The following is a 19,459-nucleotide window of genomic DNA, read 5'->3' on the forward strand; positions in this document are numbered from 1 at the left end:
AAGGCACGATATGGCTACGAGACAGTGACATGTTCAATCTGGGGGAACTGCTGGGGGAGACCTGAGGTCCTTTCTCTACTTATCTGTATTATACCCTTTGAGACATGAGTCAGAAGATATGGACGAACATGTATGCTGTATACGCAGTAATCAGCGTAGGCTTAGGTACGATAATTAAGAATTCTTGTCCGGAGATGGATACGTTGTGGAATTGTGGTATCGTTTATTCTGTGAAATCTGGGATGTTGGGACGAAGCCGTCACAGGGTTTGAAGCTTCGACATATTTACCGCCTGTGGTTTACAAACTCCTTCTGCTCACCACCCAATCTCGATGCGACGACAGTCGCTTCCCTAATTGCCTTTGCGACGGCGCCCCTGACGCCATCTTCCTCGAGAGACATGAGCCCACCGATGGTGCAACCACCAGGCGTTGAGACTTTGTCCTTCAGCACCGCTGGATGCTCGCCGTTTAGCACGAGCCCAGTGGTTCCCCTCATGGTCTGCGCAGCCATCATCTGTGCCTCTGCTCTTGGTAGGCCCATGGCAACCGCACCATCGGCCGCCGCCTCCAGTATCAGTGCGAAAAAAGCTGGACCCGAGCCACACAGCGCGGTCGCGGCATCCATGTTCGCAGGAGGGAGGTTCGTAACGCGACCGATGGAGCTGAAGACGAACTCAACGAGCTTGTATTGCGCCTCACTGAGGGGTGGGTCCGAAGTCTGGATCACAGACATGGACTCTCCTACGAAAGACGCAGTGTTGGGCATGACCCTCACCACGCGACAAGCGTTTTCTGTCTTCGCCGGCCCATGGGGATACAGGAAAGCTTCAATCTGCTCCCGCGTCACGCCTGCCAGGATGCTGACCAGCACCTTCCCCTTCAGCGCCTCCCCAACGCCCTCCTCGCCCAGAATCGTCTTGAAGCCATGTGGCTTGCAGCTCAGCAGTACGATGTCAGCTTCCTGCACGCCCTTGAGGTTCTGGTTTGTGAGCGTCTGCAGGGGGAAGTTGTAGTGGCCGAGGGCTTTGCGGACGTTTTGTTCGGCGGGGGCCCATTGGTCGCAGGCGATGAAGTTGGAGAGGTTAGGCACGTCTTTAGAGGCAGAGGCAGAGGCGGGATCGAGCGAGGCTCTCGTCCTGGCAGAGGCGAGCGAGGCCATGACGCCGCCCATTATCGCGATGCCCATGGTTCCTGGGCTTGTTAGCGATGGCTGTGGTTGGGGGGTGGGCCAGACGACGTGCCAGAGCCGAGGACAGTCAACGTGAGAGGCTTGGCTTCTTGTGTGGTCGCCATGGTGGATGAGTGCCGTGGGCGTCTTGGTGGGCACTGTTGGGCAAACGCGAAGGACGAGGGCTGCTGCGTTTCGGGAGCGCGAGATCGGCGCCTTCCCCACGTTCCAAGGTTGGCTTGGAGAAATCTTGAGCTATGGCCATGGCCGACGATATGCGCGCACCTCCCCAAGCTCTCCGCCTGACGCTCCACACGACCTTGCCGTCCAGACCACCAAGACTACCGCCGGGCCCATAGTAGCCAAAGACGTGCGCAAGCCCGAGCTCCACCATGGCCGACCCGTTCGAGGTCCGTCAACGCTTCACGACGCTGCTCTCCCACCTCAGCGCATCCCACACGTCGCTCCAAAAGGCCGCTCTCTACGCGTTGAAGAACCGTGAAATGGACGAAGACCTCCACTCCTGCATCCTCGAGCAACTCGAACGCACCAACATGAACACCCGCGCGAACATCATGTTCTTCATCGAATGCCTCTGCGAATACGCCGTCAGGGACAACAACTCGGGCGATGCGAGCGCAATGGGCTACGTCCGCATGTTGCAGAGAGACATACTGGCTGTTGTAGAATGCGTCGTAGGCGAAGAAGGCGCCAACATCCGCGTCGTTCGCAAAGTCCTCAAGACGCTTGAGAACCTGTCCATCCTCATGAAGGAGACTGTCCAAGAACTCGAGGCCGTACTGAAGTCGAGAGAAGTCGCGCATCCCTTCATGGCGACAGATACCTCCGACCCCAAAGACAGCTTTCCGGCTTCTGCCGGTCGGAATGGAGGGCAAAGAATGGACAAACGTCAGATTGAACAGAGGATTGAGGAGGACAGGGAGAGACACAAGAGGTTGCGCGAGAGTATCTGGGCGGTGCCAGGAGACGGCTACGAGGAGCTGGAGAAGCTATGGGATGAGGCCAGCGACATCAACGAGGACGACTACGTTACCGCGAGGGAAGATGCCGAGGAGAGGAGGAAGGTTATTGAGTTCGGATAGAATCCTGACAAAGACCGAGAGAAAATTGAGGCATGGGAAGCGGCCAGAGCTGCTGCGAACGAGGAACAGGCAAGCGAAGATGAGGGTAGCCAAAGTTCCAAGACCGTGTCAGTCGGAAATGGTTCCTGGCATGGTGGGCAGGCGGTAGCTGATCTGCATTTACGGCGTTGATTGGGAGCGACAGACATTGCCACAGCATGGCCTAGGCGTTGGGGCAGAGATACCACGGGCTTGTCTCATGACGCCCACATTGTTGTTGGAATTCTGAGTAAACTGTATACATCCATGGTCATTCCAAACATATCTGTACACGCCCAAACGTAATGCTATGATACAGTATTCGTCCTTCTCTCCCAGATCCTGCTCTTCGCCGCTTATAGCATGCCCCTACTCCATGACAACTGTAGCACCCAGCGCCTTGAGCGTCTCGACAATCTTCTCCGCCTCCTCCTTTGGCACACCCTCCTTCATCATCTTCGGTGCTCCCTCAACGAACTTCTTGCTGTCCACCAAACTCAAGCCTAACATGGCCTTGATCTCCTTGATCACCTTGGGTTTCGCGCCGGCGTCGAATTTCTCGAGCTTGAGGTTGAAAAGTGTCTTCTCTTGAGCGGCGGGCGCGGCCTCTTCTTCCTCGACGGGGGCTGCGGCCGCGGGACCGGCACCTCCTCCGGGACCAGCGACAAATCCTCCCATAGGCATGTCGGGTATGTTCAGACGAGTCTGGCGAAGTGTTAGTGGGACAACCTGAACGTCGCTGCATCTATCATCGGTGGCGAAACGGTTTAAAGCCAGGCCTGTCTCCCTTAAACACAATGCAGGTGTGAAGACGGGCATGCTCTACATATTGTATGCGTGCCACTACAGGCTTCCGATGGTCGCCTTCCCACCCCCGTAGCATGTCACCGTACCTTTAACGTCGATACCAAGTCTGCAGTCTCCAACAGAGTCAATTGACTAATCTGATCCACGATCGTCGCAATCTTTGGATTTGTGGGAGCTGCCGCATCTGACTGCCATCTCCGCTGTATCCTCTGCTGTGTGGCTCCAACGGTCGGTCGTGCGTATGCGGACTGCTTCGCGGTGCAGATACAGCGCCTGAGCGCGCGGGATGCCGGTGCTGCCATTGTGCTGGAGGGGAAGGCGTGAATCGATGGTGATGATTGTACGTTGCGGGCGTGCCTGCCATCATGAGATTTTGCGGAGCGGATTACGACTAATTGGGTTGGCGTCTTGGCGCGTTCCCAGACCCGCAAAAAAGTTAGAGAACTTCGAGGCCTTCAGACATCACCGCCACAACACCACCTCCCGGACATACTGAAGCGTCGAAACTATGGGAAGGCGCCCCGAAGTCCTATCACAACCCCACCCTTGCAGAAATGGAACGAATCAATACCCGCAAGTCCGGTAAAATGGTCGACATCAACACGCTTGCCACGGAAGCCTTGAAGCCCGAATCCACAGACGACATTCTTGTTCAGCATGGAAGTCTCCTCACAGAGCTATGCGCGCGGTGGGTACAGTCTGGCTCAAAGACCGACGCGAAAGTGGCGGCCTTTGGGCGATTACTACCACTTGCGCCTCACCTCGCGGAGCACGTGGAACGATTTCTGGCCCATACTTCTGATTCTCCAATCATCGGATCGATATCATCGATCGAAATCATGAGCGCTACCAGTGATGTTGATCTTGTCGAAGTTCTTCTTGGAACATTTCGACTCGTCAGTTACGACTGCAAGAACTTCACTAACTATGTACGACCGCTTGCTTTGGAGCGCCTGTCTCAGCACACGAGTCGCGTTGTACGGTACCTGGCCATACGGACGCTTTGTTTATACGCGCATACGGCGGATTTTGCGACCCAAGAAATGATCAAGCGATTCCTTGGAGAGGAGGAGATCGAGGGGCCATGGGAAGGTCAGCACATCGACTACCGCTTTTTGTCGCTTTGGGAAGAGAAGAGGTGGAAACATCTACAGAGCAAGATTGGCCAGGAGATTTCCGGGATAGACACGTACGCGAACGCTTTATATCAGGACCTATCGCCGTATACAGTCAACGTCAATGGTGTTCTACTGCCTCGGTTGGACGGAAGCCCATCCCAAGAGAGGCCTGCCCAGCTCGTCTCGACAGCCACCACAGAGGAAAACCTAAAGAAGATCGCTCATGGACTTCTTGGGTCCAGCCCTATTCTACTCACGGGCCTCGCGGGCTCGGGCAAGACTCTTCTTACGCGTCATCTCGCATGGCAGCTCAACAAGCTCGACGGAATGGTTACCCTTCATTTGAACGAACAAAGTGACGCAAAGCTACTGATTGGAATGTACACTACCGGAGCTAAGCCGGGAACCTTTAGCTGGCGCGCAGGAGTACTCACTACCGCTGTTCGGGAAGGCCGGTGGATCTTCATCGAGGATCTCGATCGGGCGCCAAACGAGGTTATCAGCACGCTGCTACCCCTCATAGAACGCGGTGAACTACTCATACCCAGCAGAGGAGAGACCATACGAGCAGCGCGTGGGTTCCGCATCATCGCCACTATGCGAAGCACCCTTAACCCAAGAGGCCAGGAGATCATACCCCGTCAGAACATGATTGGCCATCGATTCTGGAAATCTGTCACAGTGCAGATGCCTCATCTAGAGGAGTTCCGTCAGGTGATACACGCAAAGTATCCTGCGTTGCAGAAGCATCTTTCCAGCATCATGGAGGTCTATGCACGGCTATTGGACCTGTACTCAGATCCCAAATTCTCATCCGAGAATGGTACATCACTTCGAGCCATGACACCACGAGACTTACTCAAGTGGTGCGACCGGATCGCGGTACTTCTTGGACAGGCTGCATCATTCAGCAACGCGCAAAAGGACGACATATTCATGGAGGCATTCGATTGCTTTGCGGGAAGTCTGCGTACCGAAGGCGCGCGTTCGAAGGTCATGGCCTGTGTGGCAGAAGAGTTACACATCGACCCTCAGCGCAGAGACCACTTGTTAAGGAACCGCGAAGTCAAGCTTCAGGTGCCTTCCAAGACTACATCATCCGGCACTATTCAGATTGGACGAGCGCGATTGTCTAAGCATAAGTCTTCTAAGAAATCGGGTCCAGCACGGCCATTTTCAACCAATGACTACACCCTACGCCTGCTTGAGAAGGTGGCCGTAGCAGTCGATCGTCAAGAACCGCTTCTTTTAGTGGGTGAGACGGGCACTGGAAAGACAACCTGCATCCAGTATCTGGCTGAGCAGCTTGGTCGCAAGCTCGTAGCCTTCAACTTGTCACAACAAAGCGAGAGCGGCGATCTGCTGGGTGGCTTCAAGCCTGTCAATGTACGCAGCCTTGTCATTCCACTCAAGGACGAATTTGATGAAATCTTCGATACCACCTTCTCACGAAAGAAGAACTTGCGATTCATCGAAATGCTCGGAAAACGTGTTGCGAAGGGCGATTGGAAGCGCGTTTGTTCACTGTGGCGCGAGGCTCTGAAGATGGTTGATGCAGCCAGGAAATCACACGAATCGCAAACGTCATCTCCGGATCCTGATGGTGGTCAGCCTAAAAAGAAGCGAAAGATGGACTCGCTACCTGCCAACTTCCCGACAGCAAGATGGGAGAAATTTGCAGCTGATCTGCACGACTTGGAGGCGCAGCTTGCTAGTGGCTCGGAAGCGTTTGCCTTTTCTTTCCTGGAAGGCAATATCGTCAAGGCAGTTAGGAATGGCGATTGGGTATTGCTTGATGAGATCAACTTGGCGTCTTCGGACACACTAGAGGCGCTTACTGATCTTTTGGGCGGCGGCCCAGATGGGAACCCATCGATACTCCTGACCGAGACTGGCAATGTCGAACGTGTGGTCGCACATCCCAATTTCAGAGTGTTCGCTGCGATGAATCCGGCCACCGATGTAGGCAAGAAGGACCTCCCACCGGGCATCCGATCGCGATTCACTGAGCTATACGTCGAGAGTCCAGACGGTGACGAAAAGAGCTTGCGCAACATCGTGGAGAAATATCTCGGCGGAGACGGAACAGATCCAGCAATCGTGCGCATAGCACGCGATGTCACTACTCTGTACCTTGAGATTCAAAAACTTGCGAAAGCGAACATGCTCGTCGATGGCGCAGATCAAAAAGCCCACTTCAGCCTGCGAACTTTGACACGGACGTTGTCATACGCCAGGGATATTGCGCCGCTCTGTACTCTCCGTCGGGCTCTGTATGAAGGGTTTCACATGAGTTTCTTGACTTTCCTAGGCAAGGCTTCAGAAGACCTGATCGCTCCGCTTATTACCAAGCATCTTTTCCCGCAAAAGACTTCCGTAAAGGCTGAGCTCGGAAAGCCACTTCAGCAACCATCAGATGGTCGAGGCTACGTCAGACAGGGCCATTACTGGCTCCGACAGGGTGTGCATGATGTGGAGGAGCAATCGCACTACATCATCACCCCCTTTGTTCAGCGCAACATGGACAACCTCATTCGAGCTGCTTCCACACGAAAGTACCCAGTGTTGATCCAAGGCCCTACCTCATCCGGTAAGACAAGTATGATTGAGTACCTAGCCAAGCGATCAGGGAACAAGTTCGTTCGCATCAACAACCATGAGCACACCGACTTGCAAGAGTACCTAGGGTCGTACATCTCCGGACTTGACGGAAAGCTCACATTCCAAGAGGGTATATTAGTACGAGCTCTACGTGAGGGCCACTGGATCGTTTTGGACGAACTCAATCTGGCGCCTACAGATGTTCTCGAAGCTTTGAATCGCCTGCTCGATGACAACCGAGAGCTACTCATTCCAGAAACACAAGAGGTCGTCCGGCCACACGAAGACTTCATGCTCTTCGCCACACAGAACCCGGCTGGTCTCTACGGAGGACGGAAGGTGCTTTCAAGAGCTTTCCGTAATCGTTTCCTGGAGCTACACTTCGACGACATACCGGTAGAAGAGTTGACGGAGATTCTACATCGCCGTACCATGATTCCGGAAACATGGTGCAAGCGGATTGTCAAGGTATATCGGGAGCTTTCCACACTTCGACAGGAGAACCGTATCTTTGAGCAGAAGAGTTTTGCGACACTACGAGACCTATTCAGATGGGCTCAGCGCAAAGCAGACACAATCCAAGACCTAGCCAACAACGGTTACATGCTTCTTGCTGAACGCGTGCGCAAAGAGGATGAGCGAGTCGCCGTCAAGAAGATTCTAGAGACCGTGATGAGCGAAAAGGGCCCGAGGGTGACGATAGACGAAGAGCGACTGTTCAGATCTGACAGCCTATCGAACATCGAAGGGCTTGGCAATGGTATGGCTATGGTCACCACTGATATCGTTTGGACCCGCGCCATGCGTCGCTTATCGGTTCTTGTTGCACATGCTATCCGAAACAATGAACCGGTTCTACTTATCGGAGAGACTGGTTGCGGAAAAACGACTGTCTGCCAATTACTCGCAGAGCAATTCAACAACCGACTCCACATCGTCAATGCTCACCAGAACACTGAAACTGGAGACTTGATTGGTGCGCAACGACCGATCAGAAACCGGGCCGCTATTGAGGAATCAGTAAGAGAGCAAGTGCTTGAAGCACTCCATGAGACTCTGGGCGAACGCCTTCAGGGTGACCCTGGCTCGCTGGGTTTCGAAGAGCTTATGACGCTTTACGACAACATCACTAATGACTCACCCAGTGCAATCACTGATGAGCTTCGCCAATCTATACAATTCAGTCGAGCTAAGGCAAGTGCCTTGTTTGAATGGGCGGATGGTAGCTTGGTGTACGCAATGAAGCAAGGCCACTATTTTCTTCTGGACGAGATCTCGCTAGCTGATGACTCAGTGCTTGAGCGCCTGAACAGCGTTCTCGAGCCTTCGCGTTCCCTTCTGCTGGCAGAGAAAGGTCCGGTGGACTCCATGATTACAGCTAGCGATGGGTTCCAGTTTCTTGCTACTATGAACCCAGGTGGAGACTACGGTAAGAAGGAGCTCTCGCCAGCCCTTCGAAACCGCTTCACAGAGATCTGGGTTCCAGCAATGTCCGACCTCGACGACATCCTCGAGATTGTGCGATCGAAGCTGAGACCAAGCTTGATTCAGTATGCTGAAGCTATTGTCTCGTTCTCACAATGGTTCAATGACAAGTACAACACCTCTGTTGCTTCTTCAATATCTGTCCGTGATACTTTAGCATGGGTGTCTTTCGTCAACGACTCGAAACACGGCGATCCTATATTTGGAGTTACCCACGGTGCGGCCATGGTTTTCATTGACACACTTGGTGCCAACCCGGCAGGTCTACTTGCTATTTCTGCATCCACTATCGATGATGAGAAGAGGACATGTCTACATCACCTGAGCAAGCTATTGGGTCAAGATGTCGCACCTATGTACTTCGCCGCCATTGACATCTCAAATACGGAGCATTCTTTCCAATTAGGCTCTTTCTCCATCCCCAAGTTCTCGTCGGTAGCCTCGCTGGCGTCCAACTTTGCGCTTGAAGCACCGACCACTCGCTCCAACGCGATGCGGATAGTTCGCGCACTACAACTTCCAAAACCAATCCTGCTGGAAGGAAACCCCGGTGTAGGTAAAACTACGCTTGTCACTGCCTTAGCCAGATCGATTGGCAAACCTTTGACACGTCTCAATTTATCTGAGCAGACAGATCTGATGGACTTATTCGGATCGGACGTGCCTGTCGAAGGAGGAGCCGCCGGTACATTCGCTTGGCGTGACGCTCCGTTCCTCAAAGCAATGAAGAATGGCGATTGGGTACTCCTTGACGAGATGAACCTGGCCTCCCAGTCAGTACTTGAAGGCCTCAACGCGGTCCTTGATCACCGCGGCGAAGTTTACATATCTGAGTTGGACCAGACCTTTCACAAACATCAAGATTTTAGAGTCTTCGCAGCCCAGAATCCGCATCACCAGGGCGGTGGCCGTAAGGGTTTGCCAGCTTCCTTCGTCAACCGGTTCACCGTCGTATATGCCGACATATTCCGCCCAGAAGACCTGACGCTCATCTGTAACAAGGTATTCCCTGGAATCGATCAGCAAGAAGTCGCAAAACTTATCCGATTCGTGGCAGACCTGGACGAGCAGGTTGTCAGCCGTCGCGCATTTGGTAATCTTGGCGCACCTTGGGAGTTTAATCTACGCGACACACTGCGCTGGCTGCAACTTCTCACTTCATCAGATTTCCCGGGTTCAGCGCGGGATTTCCTGGACACTATATTCACCCAGCGTTTCCGCACAGAGGGCGATCGCATTCGACTTCGCAAGCTGTTTGAGAACCAGTATGGGGTTCACGAACCTCGCATAAGTCTCTTTCACAGCTTGAGCGCTATGACAGTACAAGTTGGCCTCGGTCTATTACCGCGCGACACTTCAGTTGCACGTGCGGATGCCATGTCGACCCTTCGGACCTCGCGGCTGGGACCAATGGAAGCTCTTCTGGTCAGTGTGAAGCAGAATTGGCCGATAATCGTCGTGGGCCCACCCGGCTCTGGTAAGACTACTATGATCAGCCAGCTGGCAGGCTACGTCGGCGCAGACCTAATCACCTTCTCTATGAATGCTGATGTCGATGCTATGGACCTCGTTGGCGGATATGAACAGTTGGATCCGACAAGGGAGGTGCATCAATGTCTACACCAGGCGGAACAGCTCGTCCGAAGACATATTGCGACCAGCATGCAGCCCTTAGCCATCCATCTTCAGATGTTGGAACTACTTCAGGCTGGGTCTTTGGTACATGGCAACAGTAATGTCGCGCACTTCCTTGATTTGCTTTCGGGGCTGAGCCCCGAAGCGACGGAGCTGGCTCAAAAGCTGCAATCATCACTGCAAGCTTCAGGCCAACAAATCGACGGCGCGCGTTTCCAATGGGTCGACGGCATTCTCATTCGCTCGCTCGAAGAAGGGAACTGGCTTGTTCTTGATAATGCAAATCTATGCTCAAGCGCTGTTCTAGATCGACTCAACTCGCTACTCGAGCCTAACGGCTACCTTTCGATCAACGAACACTCTACAGACGATGGAGAAGCACGCATCGTACGCCCTCATCCAAATTTCCGAGTATTCATGACAATGGATTCCAAGTATGGCGAGCTGTCAAGAGCGATGCGAAACAGAGCCGTTGAGATATGTCTGTTGGAGGCTGGCGATGAAGCTTCTAAAGACGATCGACCGGTCGTGCAGTATCCACTTGATTCCGTCATGTATCGGTATCGCCAATTCCAAGAACAAGAAGAGAATTTGCCAACAACATTGGAGTACCGCTTCGAGCATCTGGGACTCCAAGATTCTAGTCTGTTGGCAAGTTTCACTAAGCAGGCCCGGCAAGGTCTCGTGTCAAGTTCTTTTGTCGAACTCAACGGAGCCAACGGCCATTCTACCACGCAACTATTATCCGCAGAGGCTCAAGGAAGTCTCGAGCACCGTATATCACAACATGCTCAATTCTTGCAAAGCACGTGGGCAACGCATATCTCAGCGGTTTACAAGCTGCTTGATGATGATGAGTCAATGAGACTTCGCCCTTATCATCCTCTAGGTAACGAGCTGTTTCTGAGCCGTACCGAAAGATCGAATGCAACGAGCACCTGGAGTGCGTCGATGTATGAGATCATGCTAGACCTTCACAAGATGCAACACGCTATCCAGGATCTTCCATCCGCTCGTTTTGAAAGACGCAAAGAAAAGCAAAGGTTGCCGGCGTTCCTCCATGCGTACTGGCAGGGTCTTGTCAAAGTTGTGGATGGCCTTTCGGCGACAGTTCAACAAACTCACCATCGTGACGTTGCTTTCCTGAAGCCATTGAGAACCTTATTCTGGGCTTTCCACGGACTCACCACGGCGTCCACGTTCGATCGCGCCACGTTCCAGACTTATCTTAAGATGTTAACATCCGCAACTCCTGCCATGACCGAAGAGTCGGGTTCTCTCTCACGAACCCTGAGTACTACACTCGCTAAGCAGATGATTGCATTTGGATCTGACGTTCAGTTAACCACTGGCCTGGGCATGGAACACATCTGGCGAGTATTCAAACCGTCTACACCGACAACTCATTCTCAGCTGGGCGCTGTTCTGGAGCTCGAAAGCTTAGCCGACCGGCTCGATGCGATCATGTGGCAGTCAACCTTGCACGTAGATGAGATGATACAATTACGCGAAAGGGTTGCAAGTTCCCTCACGCTCGTTCGAAAGAACCAAGTTGATGCCAAAGGACTCATCGCGGGTCTGAGTGCGGCCATCTATGACCTTGAGCAGACAATCGGGGAAGATAACATGCTCATTACTCCATACTTCGAAGACGAGTTTGAAGGGCTCTGCCAGTTCCTAGACATAACACGCCACGACATCGATACGAGCAGACAATCAGGTCTGACCTCAGCTGTTGTCGCCACGCGGGCACGGTCAGCCCTGTTCGCCAGGCGAGCGACGAAACTCATGAATCTTGCATTCGAGCGATCTGAGCATGGATCGAAACAGTTCACAAGACTGTATCGCCATCTTGGTTTGACGCGCAAATCAGCAAACGCTATGGTACTACAAGGCCGATTCCACACTGCCATATTTGCAAAGCTCCACGCTATCGATGAAGTACAGCTAGCACAGCTCGACCGATTCGAAACGGAATTACAGGTTCTCTCCCAACAGCTGTCACTAGACGCTTGTCACATAACGCAGGGCCAGGTGACTGCGTTAGACATGATCTACAAGGACATTTACCACGAGATTATCGCATCGCACTCTAGTATGATTATGGGGTCGGCAATTGGAGGCTCAGTCGCAATATCTCCGGATGCGAACATCCCGAATTCCTATCGAGTGGCTCTAGAGGACGGGATCGCACACTGCAATCCATTGTCTGGTTCTCATATTGACGCTGCAGCGTGGACTCACTTAGGCCTTTTAGGCTTGCGGCTGTATGTCCCAAACTACCCGCACGATCCCGCGCTACGGCCTATGATCGAACGCGATATGTTCAACGCAGAGAAGAGTTCTCTTTCGCATGCCCTCAGCACTTTGAGACAGTTTCAAATCGATTTCACTGGAGAAGCGACAAGTTTCCGCATCCGTCGGATCGAAGAGGCGGTCAATGCTATGGGTCAAGAGCCGCCTGTCCCGGCTATCGTCCGCCCCGTTATCTCCGAGCTCGACGATCTACAGGGCGAATTCACAAACCTACTGAGTACTACACAGCCTCTCTTGAACGGAACAATGTCCGTCCACGAAGCTGCTCGTGATCTCACCTTGCAGCAAAACATCCTTCGCATCACACAAAGACTCACCGAAGGATATCGGGAATACGACGACATCACAGACATAGCAGTAGGCTTCCTCTCTTGCCTACAAATTGGCCTCACTATGGGCCGGAGAGAAGAAGAGAAGAGGGTCGAAAGCAGTGTCAGCAGAAGTTTAGCATACATGTCATCGAGGACGCCATTCTTCGGGCGGACTCAGCCAATGGAGAAGGCAGAATTGACATTGCAGTCCATGCACGAGAGCTTACGGCAGCGCGAACACGCTATCGATATAAGGTGGCATACCCTTTACTCTTTGCTCACACTCATAAAAACCGATCCCGCGGTCATGACGACATCACCAGTTAGAGCCCTGATTCATGACTTGTTTGCTAGCTTCTACGTCGACTGGAAGACCAAGCTACTCCAAGACCAAGAGAAAGAGGCCCAAAACTCCAGCTTGTATACGTACCGTGGGCTGGACGACGACGCAGACGAAGAGGATCCAACTTTGTTCCCAGACTATGACGAAGATCAGGGAGAAGTAGTCAGTTCAGCTCGACTATCATCTAACTCACGGGATCATGCGGTCCGACTCGCCAACATTCATGCCGAACTCTTTGGCGGAGACCGGGATGCCTCAGATTCTATCAAATCATTGTTAGAGTGGTGTGCGACTGAAGTGAACCGCATATCGGGTGGTAAGGGCTTCAATAGCAAACACGAAGATGCTTTGCCAACCATATACCTGGTACTTGAGAAGAAGGTCAACGCACTGTCGACTATTGGCACAGCGAGAACCTATAACTTCTACTTTGACCCTAATCTGTCAGAGGCCAAGCGTCTCATCACGCTCATCCATCGTATCCAGACGCGCTACCGCCAGATTCGTAATATCTGGCCAGAACATGCCACTCTCTCGGAGGTTCTGCGCACATGCGACGAAACCCTCGAGTTTCGACATGTTGATCCTGTGGCCAAGTTCATCACGAAGGCTGAGAAACTTTATGCATACATGCACGAATGGCAGAGAGTTGCCAGCAAAGAGTATAGCACGGCCAACCTTTACGATGATCTCACCAATCTCCTCGTCAGCTGGAGAGAGCTTGAGCTCACCACTTGGGCACGACTCTTCGACATGGAAGAGATGAAGTATCGCGACGACGCGAAGAGTTGGTTCTTCGTGGCATATGAGACCATCATTGCCGCATCAGAGTGCAGCGAAGATGAGAAGAGTCTACGTACACACGTCAAGAATCTGCTCAAAACGCTGGAGGGATTCTTTGAGTCGACAACGCTTGGACATTTCGAGCAGCGCATAAAGCTTCTAAGACAGCTTTGCCAACATACAAGCATGCGCATGCAAGACCTTGGCACTTTCAAGATTGTACACGATGCACTCGACAATTTCCTCGCCTACTATTCGCGCCTTGAGAAGCCCGTGCATGACGCTCTTACCAAGGGTCGTCAAACTCTAGAGAAGCAGATGACCGATGTAATCAAGCTTGCAAGCTGGAAAGACACCAACATTGAGGTCCTAAAGCAGAGTGCAAAAGCCAATCATCGCAAGTTGACTAAATTAGTCCGCAGATTTAGGACACTGCTCAGTCGGCCTGTGTCTGGGATTATGGGCGCTGGCTTCCCTGATGGAGATCACCTGCTACAAGACGTCTCTTTGGAGACTGCTAGTACTGCTGCCAGCTACGAAGGACTCCAGCTTTGTGCAACGAGCATTCCAGGCTGGGATGAGAGGCCTGCTCGCTTCAAGAATCTTGCTATCACAGTCTCGATGATGCGCGATCTCACAACACCAAAGGCCGATACTGTCGACGGTGCATCGTACATCACCGAGTTCATTGCTGAGATCTCAAGCTCTATACTTGAGTTGCAAAAGGCGACACCCACGACGCTCACGGAAGAGAACAAAACTTCCGTACAACACCTCAAGACCCAGAAGCGCAAGCTCTACGCCGATACGATGAAGGAGCTGCGGCGGATGGGTATTAACTCGAATCTAAGCGTGGACACGCTAGCAAGGCAAGATGAGCTTTCGACAATACTCTCTACTATTCCATTGGTCAAGGGAGGTAACATGACCGGACGTTCCGCTGAATACTACCTCCATAAAGCACTCAACCTCATGCCTCAGGTTCGCGCGGTTACCAGAGAACATTCTGGTGACCTGACTCCAAACGACGTAGCAAGAAGTATTGGCTACTTAGAGGGCCTGCTAAATGCCTGTATCCGACAGCGCAGTGTGCTGAGCAAGGCTACGCTCAGTCTTGAACAGATCAAAGCACCTGTGTCACTCGTTGATAGCATCTGCCAGTTGGCGCCCGGTCAAGCTACATTAGTTTCCGACCATGTGGATGTCTCAGGCTTTGTACAGCCGCAACTTCGGTGGCTTGCTGCTATGATCAAGACCGCCGCCGATGTGGTGACTGCTCAGGCTAGGCTCGGGAAGACAAGTGAGCTCGATGCGTTGATTCATGAAATGCGCAGTTGGACCAGTACTGCTACAAACCTTGCCGATGCATACGACCAGTCGCCGAAGCTCCCATTCAAAGTCCAGCCCATCGATCGTCAAGAAGCCAACAACACCGTCAAAACCTTCTTGTCCGATCTTCAGCGGGCGTTCAACGCCTCCGTCAACAACAACGACATGGCAAAGACAGTGCTTCTGCACCTTGAACCATTCATTTTCTCGTATCCCGCTGCCGATCCTGTCAGATCTCTAATCGATATTCGCATAACAGTTGAGTCTTATGCTCGAGACGTACTCGCTTCTCTGGATCTTGTCCTTGGTTCAATGCAAGATGTGGAGGCCGCCATGGCAGACATACCGACCTCGACCGACGATACGTCCTGGCTCCTCAAGGAGGAACAAGCACTCGCCGCTGCGCTTGTCGGCTTGCATTCTCCTCAAATCAGCGAAGCCCTACAAACGCTCCTCGAAAGGATGCATTACCTACACGAAGATGCCAATCTGCAAGTCATCGTCGCTTTGTTTGCATGCGTAAAGCCAATCTTACATCAGTATGTGGCGACGCACAAGTACATTGTTAATCGCTTTGATGCGCTTCATGCAACGACTGCGAATTTACTGCATCGTCTGTCGAAGTCATTCATCCAGATTGGCACGGAAGGTTTCTGTCAACCTCCCGAGAAATCTAACGATCCCCAGAAGGGCAAGGACGATAAGCTTGAATCTGGAACTGGCCTCGGCGAAGGTGAAGGTGCCGAAGACATCTCCAAAGATATTGAAGACGATGAAGACCTCGAGGATCTGGCACAGGAGCAGAAGGGTGAACGTGAGGGCAGTATTGAAGAACAAGAAGATGCTGTCGATATGGGCGAGCAAGAGATGGAAGGTGAGACGGAAGAGATGGGAGAGAAAGAAGATAAGGGCGAGGAGTCTGGCGAGGAAGGAGATGATGATGCACAAAGTGAGGTTGGCAGTGTCGACGACCTCGGCCCGAGTGCTGTTGACGAGAAGATGTGGGACGATGGTGGCAAGGAAGACGACGCGAAGGACAAAGAAGGCAATGAAGATGTGGGAACTGAAGATCAAGACGAGCAAGTTGCTTCCGAGCAAAAGGAAAAGGAGAAGAGTGGTGAGGACGAAAAGAAAGACGAGAAAGACGAGAAGGACGATAATCAGGAGGGCGAGGAAGACGAGGAAATGGAGACGGAAGGCGAGGAGCAGGATGAGAACGTTGGCGTTGGCGAGAAAGAGCAGATGGATCCGCATGCGAAAGAGGAAGAGACACTGGAACTGCCAGAAGACTTGAACATGGACGGTCAAGATGACGAAGGCAAGGAAGATGATGATCTTGGTGACATGGACATGGGAGATGATCTGCCAGAAGAAGACATGCAGCCAGAAGTTGATCCAGCACTGCCAGATACCATGGACGAAGATGTCGGCCCAGAGCAGGAAGACGAAGAGGAAAAAGAAACAGCCGGTCATGTTGGAAATGAGGAACAGCCAGAAGAAGGACAAGAAGACGAGGGTGATGAGCCGATGGACGATGACGATGCTGTTCCTCTTCCAGATGAAAACATGCCGGACGATGAGGCTCGCGAGCAAAAAGACACCGATCATGCTGATCCTAATGCCGAAGCCGGCGCGGGTACAGAAGCCAATGAAGAAGCTCACACGAACAAGAATGATCAAACATCTGCCAGTGCTGCAAACCAAGACGATGGCCAGGAAGGCGAATCAGCTGAACAGCAACAAGCACCGACAACTGAGGACGGTCAACTTGGGCAAAATGCGGCGCCAGATGCTGGAGGACAGGGAGACCAACCTGAGGAATCTCGTGAGGCGCAGTCTTTCAAGAAACTGGGCGATGTGCTCGAGAAGTGGTACAACCAGCAGAAGCAGATTCAAGACGCCAAAGAAATAGATGAGACTCAAGCTCAGCAAATCGATAAAGAGATCGACATGGCTGATGCGGACTTTGAGCACGTTGGTGACGAAGAACAGCGAGCTGATACGCAAGCATTGGGCACCGCAACTGAGGATCAAGCGAAGACTTTGGATCACGATATGGCTCTGCCAATGAATGAAGAGGAGGACAAGCTGCCATCCCGCCCCGATGACAAAGACGAAGAGAGGACTGGTGCCGATGAAGATCTTGATATGGAGGAGCCTGAGCAGCAACAAGACCAAGACCAAGAAGCTCAGCAGCCGCAGTCGAATGCGATGGAAGGCCAGCCTCAGGCTTTCGTCGGCGAACCACGACCCTTTTCCGATCAAGAAGATGAAGACATGGCCGATGCTGTATCGCTCAAAGATGATGTCTCGTCTACGACGTCGTCTGCTGATAACATCGAAGCCCAGCTCTCGCTCACGCACCTCGATCCAAATACCATAGATCCCACTTCTGCACGCGCCCTCTGGCTTGCGCACGAAGCTTCGACAAATTCGCTCTCTCAACAGCTGACCGAGCATCTCCGCCTTATCCTTGCACCCACTCTCGCTACAAAGCTTCGTGGAGACTTCCGCACAGGAAAGCGACTCAACCTCAAGCGCATTATTCCCTACATCGCATCAGGTTATAAACGCGACAAGATTTGGCTGCGACGTAGCATGCCAAGCAAGAGAAGCTACCAGGTCATGATCGCATTGGACAACAGTGGCAGTATGGCCGACAGCGGAGCCAGCGGACTCGCACTCAAGACCCTTACGCTTGTTACTCGCTCGCTTTCGATGCTAGAAGTTGGCGAGGTTAGCGTCGTAGGCTTTGGCGACGAAGTCAATGTTGCGCATGACTTTGACAAGCCCTTCACTTCCGAAGCCGGTGTACGTGTCTTTGAGCAATTTGGCTTTGACGCCAAAAAGACCAACGTTCGTGGTCTGGTCGACAAGAGCTTGGAGCTATTCAAGGATGCGCGACAGAACGGATCGAGTTCAGCGGGTGAAGATCTCTGGCAATTAATGCTCATTGTCAGTGATGGTCTCTGCGACGATCACGCGGAAATCCAACGTCTCGTTCGCAAAGCGCAAGAAGAGCGTGTGATGATCGTCTTCATCATCATCGATAGCTCTGCTACCGCTCCGTCGGTATCAACACCTGTGCCATCTGACAACCTTGGTGCTCAGCCACCTGTGCCAGTGAAGGATCAAGCCAAGACTTCTATCCTGGATTTACAGTCTGCTGTGTTCACGCCTGAGGGCAAAATTGTGAGATACAAGTACATGGAGCAGTTCCCATTCAGGTACTATCTCGTTGTGAGGGATGTGAGGGAGTTACCGGGCGTATTGGCTGGGGCACTGAGGCAGTGGTTCGGTGAAGTTGCGGGGAGTGCTTAAATAGGTACTTACATCCTATGTATGTGTATTTTCACTTGTGGGTGGTCGGTTTAATCTGGCTGCATTTGCAGTCAAGGAAATGGCGTTGTAATTAGGGAACGGTAGTTAGCAGTTCAAAAGTTTTGTCCACTCAATGTTTGAAGTGCTCTTAAGTCTCTTTCTTAGTAGTTTGAATTCACATTCGCTCATTAGCTGTATTTTATGCAAGGTTGGGATAATCCAACCAACAGCCACTCATTACAACTAGCTACAAAGCGCACATGCAAAAATGTGCCAAGAAATTCTTGATTGCGAGAGGTTAGAGACGGAGTCATCCGCTCGATGTCTTGCTCGAGTGGGGTGAAACAGGGTGGGATGACAGGCAATTCTCACCGCCGAGTGGACGCCTTAAGGATTGGTTAGCATGTACTCAAGCCTTCTCACAGTCTCGTAACCTCGCAAAGAGTCATGCCGAAGCTGAGTATCGACAAGCAATGCTAGTCATGTTTGCTTCAATACTTGGAAATAATGTCAAGGTCGCTTGTCGTCAGAGTGAAGTGCCTACCTCAAGGATACCCATTGGTCAAGAACCACGTTATTTCCGAACGAGATATTCTTTTCATCTACGCATTTTTTATTGATTTTGAGCACCACAGAACGAACTGCTTGACTTCTCTACTACTTCTTTAGCATCTTATGCTTCTTGCCCACTAGACAGTGTCTAGCACTGACTAATCCCATTATTCTAGAGATCCTCTGACTTCTTTTCCTCTATGATGGGCTGTAACCTAGCGCTAGCCCAAACATCATCTGTTGACTCATCGTTCGTGTTAGGGTCCTTCATCTTCTTATTGTGTCCATGCATCATCACATTGTCAAGCCAAACTTCCATGTTCGCTTGCTTCTGAAATGGGCCATGAACCTTGGCGTTATCGTTTCGCAAAGTATGTTGTAGGAGTGGAATACCGGCTGCTTGCTTCGTTGCAACGCCTGCGAACGCGTTCCGCTTTAGTGTAGACATTACCTAGTAGATGCTGCGTAGATAGCCACGTTGATTTAACGACCAGAAAGCAAATCAATGCACGTAGAATCTAGTCGTATGACCACCAATCTGGCATGAAATCTGCTCACCGCGCATAG

At 52.1% G+C, this 19,459-nt stretch overlaps 4 protein-coding genes across 4 annotated transcripts; 2 read left to right on the forward strand and 2 right to left on the reverse strand.

Moving 5' to 3' along the window:
• Window positions 1–285: 285 nt before the first annotated feature.
• J4E92_002394 (uncharacterized protein) lies at window positions 286–1,188 on the reverse strand (the record flags this gene model as incomplete). Its single annotated transcript, XM_051493798.1, has 1 exon — window positions 286–1,188. The coding sequence occupies one exon, from the start codon at window positions 1,186–1,188 to the stop codon at window positions 286–288; it is 903 nt and encodes a 300-aa protein (XP_051355477.1).
• A 374-nt stretch (window positions 1,189–1,562) lies between these two features.
• Window positions 1,563–2,273, forward strand: J4E92_002395 (uncharacterized protein; the record flags this gene model as incomplete). The annotated part of the gene is made up of 1 exon (XM_051493799.1): window positions 1,563–2,273. The coding sequence occupies one exon, from the start codon at window positions 1,563–1,565 to the stop codon at window positions 2,271–2,273; it is 711 nt and encodes a 236-aa protein (XP_051355478.1).
• A 387-nt stretch (window positions 2,274–2,660) lies between these two features.
• J4E92_002396 (uncharacterized protein) lies at window positions 2,661–3,400 on the reverse strand (the record flags this gene model as incomplete). Its single annotated transcript, XM_051493800.1, has 2 exons — window positions 2,661–2,996; window positions 3,185–3,400. 2 exons carry the CDS (start codon window positions 3,398–3,400, stop codon window positions 2,661–2,663), a joined length of 552 nt encoding a protein of 183 aa, XP_051355479.1.
• A 252-nt stretch (window positions 3,401–3,652) lies between these two features.
• On the forward strand, window positions 3,653–18,340 carry J4E92_002397 (uncharacterized protein; the record flags this gene model as incomplete). Its single annotated transcript, XM_051493801.1, has 1 exon — window positions 3,653–18,340. One exon carries the CDS (start codon window positions 3,653–3,655, stop codon window positions 18,338–18,340), a length of 14,688 nt encoding a protein of 4,895 aa, XP_051355480.1.
• Window positions 18,341–19,459: the final 1,119 nt, after the last annotated feature.

The sequence above is a fragment of the Alternaria infectoria genome (assembly GCF_024043175.1).
Source record: "Alternaria infectoria strain BMP 0036 chromosome Unknown scaffold_3, whole genome shotgun sequence".
NCBI classification, from domain to species: domain Eukaryota; kingdom Fungi; phylum Ascomycota; class Dothideomycetes; order Pleosporales; family Pleosporaceae; genus Alternaria; species Alternaria infectoria.